The 14180-nt window shown below is 48.9% G+C and overlaps 1 protein-coding gene across 1 annotated transcript in view; it reads left to right on the top strand.

Moving 5' to 3' along the window:
* Positions 1 to 5879, top strand: part of GFPT1 (glutamine--fructose-6-phosphate transaminase 1) — a 43336-nt gene extending 37457 nt beyond the window's left edge. The window contains exon 20 of the mRNA XM_068662187.1: positions 5517 to 5879. Coding sequence (XP_068518288.1) covers positions 5517 to 5546 — 30 coding nt within the window. The 3' untranslated portion in view covers positions 5547 to 5879. The remainder of the gene's footprint in view (positions 1 to 5516) is intronic.
* The last annotated feature ends 8301 nt before the right edge of the window (positions 5880 to 14180 follow it).

The raw sequence follows: 14180 nt of genomic DNA, 5'->3' as shown, positions 1-14180 counted from the left end.
AACAAGTAAAACAGATCAAAGCTTTGGGCTTTCAAAAGATTTCATTTTGGTGCAGCTGTAGGACCCATCTGCTCTGGATGCTAAAAGGAGAGGGAACAGTGCAAGGAGCCAGCAAGACAAGGTGGCTGTGTGCAGCATCATCCTCAGGGGCCTCCAGGGCTGCGCTGTGCTCAGGCTCCCTCCTCTCTGGGCTGTCCACTCCGGCTCCCAGACCTGAGATCCTCACCAGCTGCTCCACAGCCCCGGCTGCATTTCCAGACAGGGGACCCTGTTCCTTCAGTGCGGCCCAGGAACTGCCCAGTTTGAAGAGCAAGGGAATGGGTAAACATAGGGTGCTGCCTGGGTTCTCTATTGCTCATTACCTCATGTGTGGCGACTAAGCACACACTGTACACTGCATTTAGTTTAGGCCAATAGAAATGACAGTAAGAAGACAAAAGGAAAGGGATGTAGCCAGGGCCTCAGACACTGAGGTTTACAGACAGGTATAAGCACTTGGTTTGAAAATATTACACTAGCTTGCCTGCTGCAAAGTGTGCCTTGGCCCTTCTAGAGCAACCTGCTTTGATGGCTACCCTTCAAACGAGCTGTGCGTGGGCCTTCTGAAGTTTCTTTTCTGAGCCTCAAACTGCTGACTGCATATCCATGCAAGCTTCTTGAATTAATTTACTTTTATTTTTAAAGGACTCTTGTTGTGAAGTGGTGCTGGCCCTTGCACAGGGGTCTTGCGAGGAGGAGCGCTGTGCCAAATGCATGCCAGGCCCAGGGGCATGGTGTTCCTTCAACACCTTCTTCCCTTGCTGTGTGGCAATGGCTCTTCATCCCCCCCTTGGAGCGTACCAGGAGCCCCGTACAATGACTGCTCACACAGAAGGCTGGAATCAGAGAAATGCCACTTCCCTCCCTCCACCCCCCAAAACAAGCCACCTCTCAGGTCTGACTGTGAGATGTTGAGTGGGAAACTAGCAGCCAGCCTGTGGGGAATTCTTACCCCAGGAACAGGCGTAGAAAGGAGACCAGCACACTGCAGCATTTTTGCTCTACATAGGTGGAACAAAAAGGTGATGGTGTAAAACAAGCTCCCAGTTACCAGGCTGGTGTGTCACAAAGACACTTAACTATCTGTGGAGCTTTTCTTACATGTCAACAAGATTTGCTGTGCAAGACAGCCTGGTGTTCCTACACTGCATTTCCTTTTTGATTTGAGAAAAGCAAGCAATCCTTACGCCCCTTTAGAAACAAGTTAGTTTTGTATTCTTTCCCCTAAAAAGCAGCCATCCATGCTCCTTGCCTCGCAATGTGGGTGAGCGACCCCTGGTTGTACACCAGGCACCATACAGCCTAACGGGCTGGTGGGATCTGAGCTCCTGGTGCTTTCACCAGCCCCACAGCATCACCCTGCAGCATCACAGCGGCCCCATGGTACTCGGAGTGCTAAGAGGAGCAGTTCAGCGCCTTAGCTGTAGAGAGCTGATGGGTCTTCCTGGCAAACATTTAAATGGGGACAGGGAGTTATCTCAGTGCAGCCTCCTGGCCAGGCCCACAGCTCAGTAGCTGCCTTCCTCCCTGCCCACACTGCTCAGTGCTGGGCAGCTCTTCCAGCATCTCACTGCTGCCGTTACGTCTCCTTCTGGCTTGCCATGTTTCCGGCTCCTGCAGCTTGGAAGGTCCAAGGAGCAGGAGCCCCGCGCTGCAGGTGGCAGACAGGAGCAGCTCAGGCATTGCCCACAGCAATGAGAACACAAACCCTCAGGTACCGACTGCTTCAGTGCGACAAACACGGGCAGAGACAGATTGTGGGGGCAGCTGTAACCAGTCGCGCACATCGGTGGCGCAGCCTGTGCCTGCATTTGGACAATCTGGCTTTTTTGATTATTTTTTTTCACCTCCTGCTCAGGGTTTCAGGACTATGGCAGGCCTGACCCAGAAGCTGCCTTGTGTGCCTTGAAGAGGCTATTTCTGTCCTATTTCCTTGCTTTTATCAGCTGGTTGGAATACATTGTGAGCATTTGAAAAGGGAAAAGAGAAGAAGAAAAAAAAAAAACAAGCTGGCCTGCTAAGATGGGCCGTACAGTGCTAAAGTGGTTACCCAGCCTCAGAGACCCACAAACCAGACCTGACAGGACTCCTCCCCCCTCCTCAGTCTCATTCTTTATTGTTAAGGTCAAATAAAATATGTTCCCATGATCCTTACGCATTCCTATGGAAACAACTTTAAACAAACAAGCTGCTCGCCTGCGTCTGGACAGCAAGCAGCGAGATTACTGTAACACAAGATCCCGAAAGCCATGGGGAGCCCGGATGCGCTGGAGACACTGGCGGCACCACGCAGCTCACAGCCAGGCACCAACAGGGTCCAGGAGCTCGTGCGTGGGGAGCCAGGGAGTGGGGGCACCCAAAGCCCTTAAGCAGGAGACAATCCTGCACAAGCAAACCTCACACCTGGCCAGCACCAAAGGGACACCACCGAAGGGGAGCAGTCAGCAAACCTGCAAGGGACAGGACCAGCACCTCCCTGCTCCTCTCATTTCTGTCTGTGCACAAAACTATGTCACCATGTGCACCACGGAGTCAATGCTAGGGTGGAGATGCTGCCGGTCCTCCCTGCTGATGCCAGTTGCTGCTGGAAAAAGCCTTCCTGAAGCTCATAGGTGGGTGCTTTCTAGCACCCAATACTGGGCAAGACATTGTGCCCTCACAGGATGACTCTTATCATGTTGGCACCCTGAGGATGTGCCTGGAAGTTGATTCTGTAGCCAAAGCCATCCTTCAGGGCTGTCAGCCCTGGCTCCTGGCACAGTTGTGCTGGGAAATCCCAGCTTCAGCCACAAAACCTCCCCTCTCTGGCACTTGCAGTCCCACCACAAGATCAGCACAAGGGCACCGGGTGAACAGACAGAACGGCCCCTGTGGTCTTTGGCTGAACAGTTCTGCTCTAAGCTGTGGCAGGGACTCGCATTCCCTCTTGTATTTTTTTTCCCCAGTGTTTCCCATCATCAAGAAGATGAGCTTTTCCAAGCCCAGCTAGAAATACCGCTGAAAATCAAAGTTATCATCAATCCAAGCAGCCCCAACTGGTCTACCATGGGAAAACTGAAGACACATACTCCCCAAGCCAAGACAGGATCCTCATGTTCAGGCAGCGACCTACCCAGAAGTGTAGCAGCCAGCCTGTGCAGCCAGCCACTGCCAGGTGGCATGTAGCGGTGTGGGGGATGAGAATTTCAGAGTTGCACAAGGCTGGAAACGCACACAGGAAAAAATTCTGCTGAACCACACCAGGATGACCCAGTGAATGTGCATTGCATTGCTCATGGAGTCCTCAGCTCAAGGAGAGCAGTGGTCCTCACCCACTCCCCTCCATGAGGGATCCTGAGCCTACGGAACAGCCACATCATCTCCCTTAGCATAACTGGCAGACGGCCTTGGGGAAGGGCTCATGAAAGAGCTTAACATGTAGGCTACAGGAATTGCATCCAGGACTGTCCCTGCCAGACCACATCCAAGTAAGGCAGGGGGCAGGAGGGGCTTGAGGCAGGCATGAGCCAACTGCTTCTGAGCAGAACAGCCAGGTTTGGAAGGAATTTTGGCTGCAGGGCTGTAGGTCACTGGGTCCATGTAGGGATCAGTGCAGACCAAAGTCATCTGCCCTCAGCCCTCCAGGTGCTGCCAGCCAGGAACAAGGGCTTGTCACAGTCCCTGCCCTCAGGAGGGATGAGCCGTGTGACAAAGCAAGAGTTGAATGCTGCTCCTGAGGCAGCAGTCACTGTCACATTTCTCCAGGTTACCGCATGTCCAAGTGGTATCAGGGCATACACTACATGGAAAAGCAATAATGCAAGTAATTTAATTGTATCTGTCTTCAGTTTAATGCAACCAGCTGGCTTGTGGCAGGCCAGCAGCCAGAGGGTTGTGGATAATTGGGGTATGCTGATCACAGCTCCAGACAAACTTCTCTTCAGTAGATGTGGGTAGTTGCTATAAGCACAGGAAAAAAAAAAAAAAGAGAGAGAGAGAGAACTGTGCTTTAATACTGCAGAAACATCAGCTAAGAAACACTTTTCTCATTGGTAGAAGCAAGCAGGGAAATGTTAGGTTGGGAGAAGGGCTCACCAGGCTGGGAATGCCGTGGTCTTTGACGTTTTCTGCTTGTTTCAGCCTCAGTGGGAAGCCCTATATAAAGTCCTGTTCCAAAGGGAAATACCTGCCATTACCCTACGACTGGAAAAGCAGAGGAAGAAGAATGCAAAATGACTTGTCATTAAATGCCTGCCACAGGTCAGGGTAGAGCAAAGGCCAGGTTTCCCTTCTAGCCAGGGAGAGGCCATGGCAGAGTGAGCGGCTGCACTCAGAGACCTCAGCTGAACCTCACATTGCCCTGCAAAACGTACTTCCTCCACGCAGAGCCAAAAGATACTGACACTGTGTCCCTTCCTCACATGCCATCAGGTCCAGAAACACTTCTGTTAGCAACCCCAGTCTCCTTTCCCACCTCCCTTGAAAAAAAAAAGCAGTTGCTCTGAACATTAATGTGTTTATTCAGCATTTGAGCAGCTCTAAAATGCCAGATGCAGAGGCTGAGTTGTGCTTGGAGTCTCTCACTTGCACCCCGCCCTCCCCCCCCCGGCCCCCCCCAGTTAAATAAGATGCTGTAAGCAGCACTGTAACCCTCATCTTGCCAGGTTTCTGTGACATCCCCACAGCAGGGCATGGTGGAGGAACCATAGGGGCTCCTAAGGCCACCCAACCTGAGTGAATGCTGCTTCCCAGAATGCAAACAGGTAGAAAAACCCCAAAGCGAATGGTGCTGAGTGACCCACAGGCTGTTTCAAAGCCATGCCCATCCTGGCACAGAGCCTGCTGCAGACGCTGCTAATTGCGGTGTCTGCCTTGCCCCAGATGAGCTGGGGGGCTCTGGTTCGTGCCTCCAGAGTCAGAGCTTTGCCAGAGTGCTGGTGCAGTGTGGCAAAGGTGGAGAATTTCAGTGCTGCATTTGCAGCTCCATTTGAAGCCTGCCCAGCATGTTGCAAGAGGATCCTTCATATCCCCAAAAGACAAACCCCGCTTCCCCAACACAGAACTCCCCCAGAGCACTGCACAGCTACTCACGAGCTCCCAGCACAGTCCCAGAGGCACTGAGGAGGTTGCATCAGCCTCTGGGGACACTGATAGAGAGGCAAGAAAGAGCTGAGCTACACAGCATCGTGTGTCCCTCCAGAGCCAGGATTAACCCTCTCATCATGCTTTTTCCTTTAGTATCACAGTTACAGTGACTAATCCCATTGAGCAGGGATTGTTCACCCTCGCACACAAAGCCCTGCTTTGTCTAAGTGCAGGATCGACACTGCAGAGAGCAGAAAAGCCTCATTTCCGGGGCTTTCCAAACCCCACGCTGCAAATCCCAGGGCTGACAGGATGGAGCATGACCGCATGCTCCATCTGAGCAGCAGCAGCAGCACGGCTGCACCTCCCTGCTGCCAGGGCTCTGCTTTTCACAGCTGCTCTCCTTTTTGCAGGTGGACCGCATCACTGCCACCAGAGACTGAGTGCCGACGCTGCTTCACCGCTCGCTTTGCACACAGCTGCCTGAGGAAAAGGAGCAATGGGTGAGCTGCGGGCAGCCAAAACCACATCCCTGGGCTACCTGTTCTGCCCACACCCCGGGGCATCAGTTGGAAGTGACGAGCATCAGTCAGGTCCTGTCTGCTCTGCACAACCCAGGCTGGCAGCCCCAGATTGGAGTGTTTTGCACTGAGCAAGGCGTAGAAAACCCACTCAATATGTGACAAACAGTCATGGGTTATTCTGTTTGATGGTTGCATTTTGCACTGCAGTTCTTGCCGTTTTTAGGTTTCAAACAATAAAGGATTACACGCGTCTCTCTCTCTCTTTTTTTTTTTTTTTAAGCAAATGTCAGAAGTGAAGCATTCTGCTTTGGAGGTGCTGGTGTTTGTCTTTTTTGGAGAGGTCCTTCCCTTCTTGGCTTCTGCAGCCAAAGAAACAAAGCAAAGTTCAGGACTTCCCCAGCCTCCTTTCTGTCCCTGCCCAATTACAGCTTTAACAGCTAAAGTCAAATTTTCTTTGACATGAACTCCTGGCTAGCATTGTGAGGACAATGCTAGCCAATGCATGACATGTAAAGCTTGGACGTTTAGTCCTTGTGATGGTTTTGCAGGTCACGAGAGCCTGGCGAGACAGCCCTGCATCTCTCTCCATTTCTTTAACACACCAGTCCATGCAGACAAGAAAAACCTGCTGAAATATCAATGGCAAGCTCCTGGTAGTGGGGAAAAACCATTGCCTTCCATATGTCAGATTAAGAAGCTACAAAAGCAGTATGAGAGGCAGAGGAGGGGTGGCTGGGGGTTAAAATTATGGGGCTGGGATGTCATGAAACACCTTCAGTCCAGTGGGGACTATGGCTTGTGGTGGCCCTCGGAGACAGGCTGCCTGGATTGCGCAGGGGACCCTGCTAGCAGGAGCAGGGTCTGAACTGCAGAGGCATAAAGCTTGCACCACTGTGTAACTCGTGGGTTGTGTATTCCTGACACTAATAAGGACCAGGCCAGCCAGCCCCACGTGGTCCCTTGTCACAGGTTAGAGGTGGCATCAGGGATCAGCACTACGTGGCAGCTACTACCCCAAAACCCACTGGGATTCACCCAGACTGTTTAGCTGTGACAATCACCAGCCTTTTGCACACACAGTGCTCACACAGATTCCCTTCAGGACTGATAACCTTTTGCAAAAGTGCTTTAAGCTTTGCTAAGGCAGATCTCAGCAAGGAAGGGAGAAATTCTCACTGGTGTTGCAGAAAGCAATAGTTAAGGCTGGCTTATGCAACTACCAGATTTTGAAGGGGCTGTGTTGGTGAGCTTTCATTCACCTCCAAATGAAGAGGGAGTGAAAGGGTAAAGCTTTTCTGTTTTTAAACAAAACCCAGGTTGCTCAGTCACACCCCTCTAAGCACCAAATAGACCTGCAGTAATGCAAGGGGAAGGTAGGAAACCAGACTTTGCAGATTGGTATGGGCTGGGAAAAGGACTCAGCAGCAGACTGAGAAGCAGCACTTCCTGGGCAGTCTCATGCTGAGACTTGAAAAGAAAAAAAACAGCTGCTTCCAGTTATGCCAGGTGAAAAGGAGGGATGGGGATTATGCTTAAGTCAAGCTGTCCTGCTGGGGCAGGGCAGTGTCCTTCACACTGGTACTGCACGATGAGGGGATGGACGGGGACATACCCAGCCTGTGTGCGACCTCCCCAGCACGCACATCTGTGCAATGTCCAGCTACACAGCAGAGAGCATGGAAAACCCTTGGAACATGGGTTGTGCTTGCCTGCATGCTAGGAAACTTTTGTCACCATTCAGGCAGCAGCTGAAGGATCAAGTAGGAAAAATTGTAATTTGAGGGGTCCTGCTGGCAAATCCTTATCCCAGGCCAGAGCAGTAGAAGCAGCTGCTCCACAAGGACTGAGCACAGAGCTTGGGCTTTATTTCAGGTCCTGTTCTTGGGATTTCAGCCATTGCTGCCTAATCATTCCTTATCTCAATTCAATCAGCATGATGCAGCCTGTGGTGAAAAATAATTCCAAAAAATAAACAAAACAAAATAATAATAAAAAAGGACAACAACAAAAAAATAAAGCGAGCACCCCAAAAATCTGTAATGTTTGAACTGACCCAGACCATCTTGACTGACAGTTGTGCCTCCAGATCAAGGGCACACAATGAAAATAAATGAAGTGCAGATAAAGCTCATTTTTTTAGCAGAAGCTCCTTTAGCCTATTGTTGGCTAAATTTAGGCCAGCTGCAGATAAACTGTTGCAGAGCAGGGGACACGAGCAGCCCTCGAGCACACTTCTGCACTTCTGGTGCCACAGTTTGTGGGAAAGTGTCAGAGTGTTTTCCAGCTTTGCTTTACTAGGCTAATTTAGCCTATTGTATGAAAGATGCATTCTATTTATTGCCTTCTGGTGCAGGGTTTTTGTCCTGCAGTAGCCCAGGTAGGAATTTGTTTTCTCCATCTCCCTTCTGCCAGGACTCCCCTGCTGGGGCTCTCTCGCTCTCTCCAAGGTTTGTGTGAGCTCAGTGGAGCTGCACACTCAGACAGAGCTGGCATCACTTCAGTGCCCTCCCATACCCCAGGAACATGCACAGGGCGCATAGTGCAGGGAAAAGGAGCATCCTTACCCCCAACACAATCTGCTTTTGACTGAAATTATCCAGATGAACTCACAAGCAACCCTGTGCTTATTTTAGCTCAGGATCATTTGCAATGGAGTTGTACTGGCCTTCCTCGTTGCTGCAGGGTTTTGCAGCTCTGTGCCAAGGCCTTCCCCTGCCCTTCTCCCACACAGGCTCTGCCCCAACAATGCCACTTATCCCTGACCCCTGAAGCCACAGAGAATTTTTGCGTCCACCTCGGTGATCCCCCATGGTGATTTGTTTAAATTGGTTTAGCCCAGCTTCCAGAGCTGTTATGATGCTGCTGCACAGAGAAGTTGGCTTTTGCAATGCTACAGTTTGTCATCTAAATCAGGATTATTACATTCTTGTGCACTTTGCCTGCATGGCAAGTATTAAAAGATCCCATGAGCTAATGCAATCCCTACCTACATCTATAATCAGGATCTGTTTTTAACCTGAAGAACTAGCTGGTTTACATCCTGCTTTTTTTTTTTTTTTTTTTTTTTTTTTTTTTTTTGTTGTTCTCACATTCTGGTCTGCTTCTTATTTATTTAATTTTATGTTGTGGGAATGTAAGAATGTGCCACAGTGGATTAGGCCGGAGGCCTGGGTGGTCCAGCACTTGGCTTCAGATGGTGGCTGTTTCAGCCAAATTGTTTCAGCAAGAAATCATTTTGAAGAGGTGTAAAGCGAAGGCCAAGTCTCCTCCAGTCTGTATTCGGGCAAAAGCCCCTGCACACCAGCGAGGGGCAGGAAGTTTCCACTTCTCTTCCTTAGTTTGCTGCAATGGGGACACCTGTGCCAGCATGGGCAGGTCACTGTCACAGGCAGGAGCTGTGTGACGCTGCCCATGCATCTCCACGGTGGGGGTGCACACAGGAAAACAAACAGGAAAATTTGTTCTAGGAAATGGCAGAGAATGACAAAGGACCTGCCTGGTTTAGGCCACTGACGTACTGAGGGGCACTGAAAGGTGACCACAAAGGGAGACTTTGTGCAATTGGACTTTGTTCTGCTGCACCATGTCAGGAAGGAGGGATCTGCAAATACTGCTCCCAGAACAAATGAAGGTCAACATGGCCAGGTACAAGGTCCTGTGTCTGGGCTGGTGCAATCCCAAGCATCAGAATCATAGAATCATTAAGGTAGAAAAAGCCCTCCAAGATCGTCTGGTCTAACCATCCCTCTACCACCACTATCATCCACTAAACCATGTCCCTAAGCACCATGTCCAACCATTCCTTGAACACCCCCAGGGATGGTGACTCCACCACCTCCCTGGGCAACCCGTCCCAATGCCTGACTGCTCTTTCTGGGAAGAAATGTCTCCTCATTTCCAACCTGAACCTCCCCTGGTGCAACTTGAGGCCATTCCCTCTAGTCCTATCACTAATCTGCAAGAAGAGGCCAACCCTGAGCTCCCCACAGCTTCCTTTCAAGTAGTTGTTAGAGAGCAATAAGGTCTCCCCTGAGCCCCCTCTTCTCCAGACCAAACATCCCCAGTGCCCTCAGCTGCTCCTCACAGGAGTTGTGTTCCAGGCCCTTCACCAGCTTTGTAGCCCTTCTCTGAACATGTTCCAGGGCCTTGATGTCTTTCAAAGCTCAGAGATGAGTGAGCTGAGAGCAGCCCTGCACAGAGGAGGACTTGGGGGTAGCAGTGGATGAAAAACTTAAAATGAGCTGGCAAGGTGCCCCATCTCTGGAAGTGCTCTAGGCCAGGTTGGATGGGGCTTTGGGCAACCTGATCTAGTGGGAGGTATCCCTGCACATAGCAGGGGGAGGGAGGTGCTTTAAGGTCGCTTCCAACTGAAATCATTCTGTGATCCTACAGCAGAGAAGGACACAAGGACAGGGCACAGCACAGGCTGGGTGTAGCTCCATTGTGCTCCTGTGTGCTTTCCGGTTTGCATGCAGCAGGCCATCTGCCTCCAGAAGTGTATGGTCATCAGTTGTTGCAAGAAGAGGAGAGAAACACTAGGAACAAAACTACTCTGTTGCTGCTTACAACCTGCATGAAGCAGCTTCTTTGTAAAAGATGGATGGCAAAAAGTGAACATGGCATTTCTTTGGCGTTCATGCACATGATTCTTTCAGCTGTCTGGTGCAGATGACACATGATTCCCTTCTGTTTTTTTAGGAAGTTTGTTAACAGAAGGCCAGACTTGGAAGGCTTGAAGCATGGCTATGGAGTCACAGCTGGAACAGGCATGAGACCAAGATATCTGGAGACAAAGGGAAGTTCTTGCCAAGAGAAAAATCAAAAGCTGTTCTGTAAGGTGAGCCAGATGCCCTTCTAAGGCATCCTATACATCAAGGCCAAATCCTGGAGCACTTGTCTTGGCAGCAGTCTGGCTGTACCACTTTCCCAAATACACTTCAATGCTTCGTAGAGGACAAATAATATTTCTGCAAAGCTCAGTGCTACTGTTTGCCTCTTCCACCTGCACTGCAACCAGAAACAATGTGCCCATATCTGCAGCAATGCACAATGATGCAAGATTCCCTTAGAGCCATTTTACATGCATGCAGTAAGATACACTTGTACCACTACTTTGTTGTGCTGTCCTAGGCTAAGAAGAAATCTGGGAAGTTTCCACAGTTTTCTGAGGATCTTCAGATCAGAGGATACAATTTCTGAAGCTGGGCTCCACATATCCACGGTGCTTCTCAGGAATGTCTGCAAAGCGTTTGGTTTTGTGAAGAAAAACCTAAGTCATCTCTTCCCTTTGACATTTGCCTTGCGTTTGTTCCCACGTCAAATAGTTCAGCCTGCACAGGGAACTCCTTTGTCTGCTTGGCCTTTGCCTGGAAACAAGACAGGATGGGGTTTGATAGCATCCAGTCCTGATTAAAAGCCAGAGCAGTGCTTTCTTAGTCACTATCTCTGATGTCTTCCATTTATAATGGGCACTCTTTAAAACCTTGCCAATTTGGCCTCAGATAAGTAGATAGAGTTACCTCCATATTTGCAGCATTACCTAAGCTTTCCTCTGCCTGTTACAGAGAACACTGGATATTTAAAGAACCCACAGGAACTAATCCTGTGGGATTTTTTATTTATTTATTTTTATTCCAAAAAACCCTAACAGCTATGCAGCCTTTTAGGCCCTAACAGAATCACCATGAAACAGAGATCGAGTTATAGGAGGTTTGCACCAGCCAAGATCCTGGCTCCAGGTCCTATGGCAAGGTCTCTGGCGCCACCAGGGATGCCCAGGGTCTTTCACAAATCCAGTTCCAGGGCTCCGGTCAGAAGCACAAAACTCTTCAGTGTGTCCAACACCTGGTTTGAGTCAGTGACCGTAAATGTTGAAGGAATGTGTGCACTAGCTGAGAACAGCTTGTGAGGCAGTGGATGGTCAGGTTTTAACTCCTATAAATGAAAGCTTTCATTGTAACATGCAAATCTAGCTATCTGAGCTCAGGTTTTATTTTTGAAGTAACAAGTGCCACCAGCAACTCGGCTCCAGGAGCTTCCTCCCTGTATCCACCAAATCTGACTTTTTCCATGCCCAGTTGATGCTCCTGTCCCATGGAGCTGTCCTGGGAGGTCCACAATGCACAGATCACTGCTGCCCTGGAAATGGGCAGCATCAGCCATCACTGGGTACAAATGGTTTCACCTCCAGACTAGTTTGTTTGCAGAGAATGAAACCACATAGGAACCTGATTTCATAACATCACCAACCTCGGCCAGGAAAGTCTGACTGAAGGGAGCAAAATACTGAGGTCTTGTTCTCTTCTGTTCCTGCTGAAGATGATGCCTCAGGTGCCATATGCACTCTCACTTCATCCAGTGTCACGGTCAAGAATTGAAACTGTATTTCTAACTCACTGTATTATTTGGGTCAATACAAATGATTCAGTCTCCAAGAAGAGCAGCCTGTAAGATCTCCTATGACTTAAAACAATTGTCTAGTTTGATGTCATGTTTGGCAGGCAGGCTATCCTAAGCACCTAGGAGAATAGCTCTGCTAACAACTACCTTTTTCATCTTTGGCAGGTTATTTACCTCCACATTCTTCTCTTAAAAAAACAAAAACAAACAAACAACAAAAAAAAAAACACACACAAACTATAAAAACAACTAAAATACAAAAAAAAATAAATCTTGTTTTATTTAGCAAGCCTGGGGGAGAAGTCTGGACCAAGCCATCCACATCCCTACCCAGACAGGATCAGAGGCAGAGGCAGACAAGTGAGAATGACTTCAGAATTTGACCTTCTGAGCTGGACTCTTAAGAAAACAAACAGAAAACCGTCTGATGCTACTACAGTTATTTCAATTTTCCATGACAGCCTGTGAAATAAGCTTCTGTAATTGTTACTACTTTAAGCCAACAGTATATTACACACACAGAAAGACACTAATCTTACCCCCAAAAAGTAACTACCATAATATTCAGACTGTATCACATAAAAATAGAAAAACCTGAGTTCTGCCCTGGGGGGTTCTTTCCTGGCAGTCAATGGAAATGCTGCCCATATATCTCATGCTGGCTCCCTTTGGCTCCTTGCTGCTGTGCTGCATCTGAGGAGACAGCTAAAAATACTTTCAATACATTCCTAATATTTTTTCCACATCGGCTGTTGCCGTAGTTACCAGCGAGCCTGCTGTGCTACTCCCAAGGGGGGGAGGGGGGGCATACGCAGCCATAAGTGGGATTGCCTGGATGGGTCTCCCTGCCTCGTACTCCACGCAATGCATCTTGCCAGCACAGGCAGGGTTTCCTGTGGTTTCCCTGGAGAAGAAGCAAACCATGGCCAGGCTGTGGCAGCAGAGGAGCCATTCGCTGACCCATGGCCTACAGAATTTTTCCCAGTTTTTCTTAAAAATAGTTCAAGGTTTGCCTAGGCAAGTCATAGCAGAGCTGTACAGGATGTTATATCGCAACGCTCAGAGGCAGACAAACCTTTTAAAGGCCATAGATGCTCACATTTTGCCTGTCACCCATCACCAAAAATGAATAAAATGAATGCAGACATACTCTAGTTCTTGTTCACTTCTTCTAGTTCACTTTTCTGGAGATTTTGCATCGAGTAAGAACCCTGTTGGAAAAGGATCCTGACACCCCCCATTCCTTGTCACCCATTAGTGTGCCCTGGATGTACCGGGAGACTGTGAGAGCTCAAGGAGAAACGAGCACTAAGCGTCTTCTACAAGTAGCTAGCAATACACCCCAAAGGTACACAGCAGCAGGCCTCAGGAAGGATTCTAAATGGGAACAGAAAGTGGAATATAGAAATCCCTCTTGCAAGTAAAAGCTAGCTCATAGGGTAATTCAGTTTTCCACTCACTGTGGCATTTTTGCACGCTATCATTTCTCCATTCCTATTAATTCCTCCAGCTCTGGAAAAGGCCCCAGGATTTAATGACTGTGAAGAACCAGAGAAATTCCTTTTCAGACTGTGGTAGGGTTAGCTCATGATGTTACTCTGGGCCATATCTGCACTGACCAAGTGACACAAGAAAACACCTTCCCTCCTGCTCTGAGCCTTCCAGCGATGTTTCCCCTTGCTAGAACCTTCTCCTGCTAGCAAGAAAGACCAATGAAAGCATTTAAATATTAACATATATTTAAATAATCACAAGAAGTATCAGCAGTTTTTGCTGTCAGTGTGCTACAGGCTGTCAGGCACAGCCTGCATACAATGTGATATTCTGTAGCTCACGTTGCTTTTACATTATATAGCTGTTTCTTAAAGAAAGATTGTTATGTTCTCCAGCAACATGAACAGAGTAAATAGGATCCTGCCTTGCCTCAAGTCTCACTGCTGTTTCCATGAACCCTCTTACAAGAGCCTTATCTATGACTTAAGGGGCATTCTCTGACAGAATTAGATAAAAACACACACACACAAAAAGCCATAAAAATTTGTTTCCCTACCAAGCAAGGAACTCTTCAGATGCCCAAAGCTAGGCCAGATTTTGGAGGAGCAAGCAGTCTGCCTGCGAGCAGGGCCCTGTGAGGACGTCCTGTTCCCTGCGCCC

This window comes from Anas acuta, chromosome 27 (genome assembly GCF_963932015.1).
Source record: "Anas acuta chromosome 27, bAnaAcu1.1, whole genome shotgun sequence".
NCBI lineage: Eukaryota > Metazoa > Chordata > Aves > Anseriformes > Anatidae > Anas > Anas acuta.
This window is presented reverse-complemented; position numbering and strand designations above follow the sequence as displayed.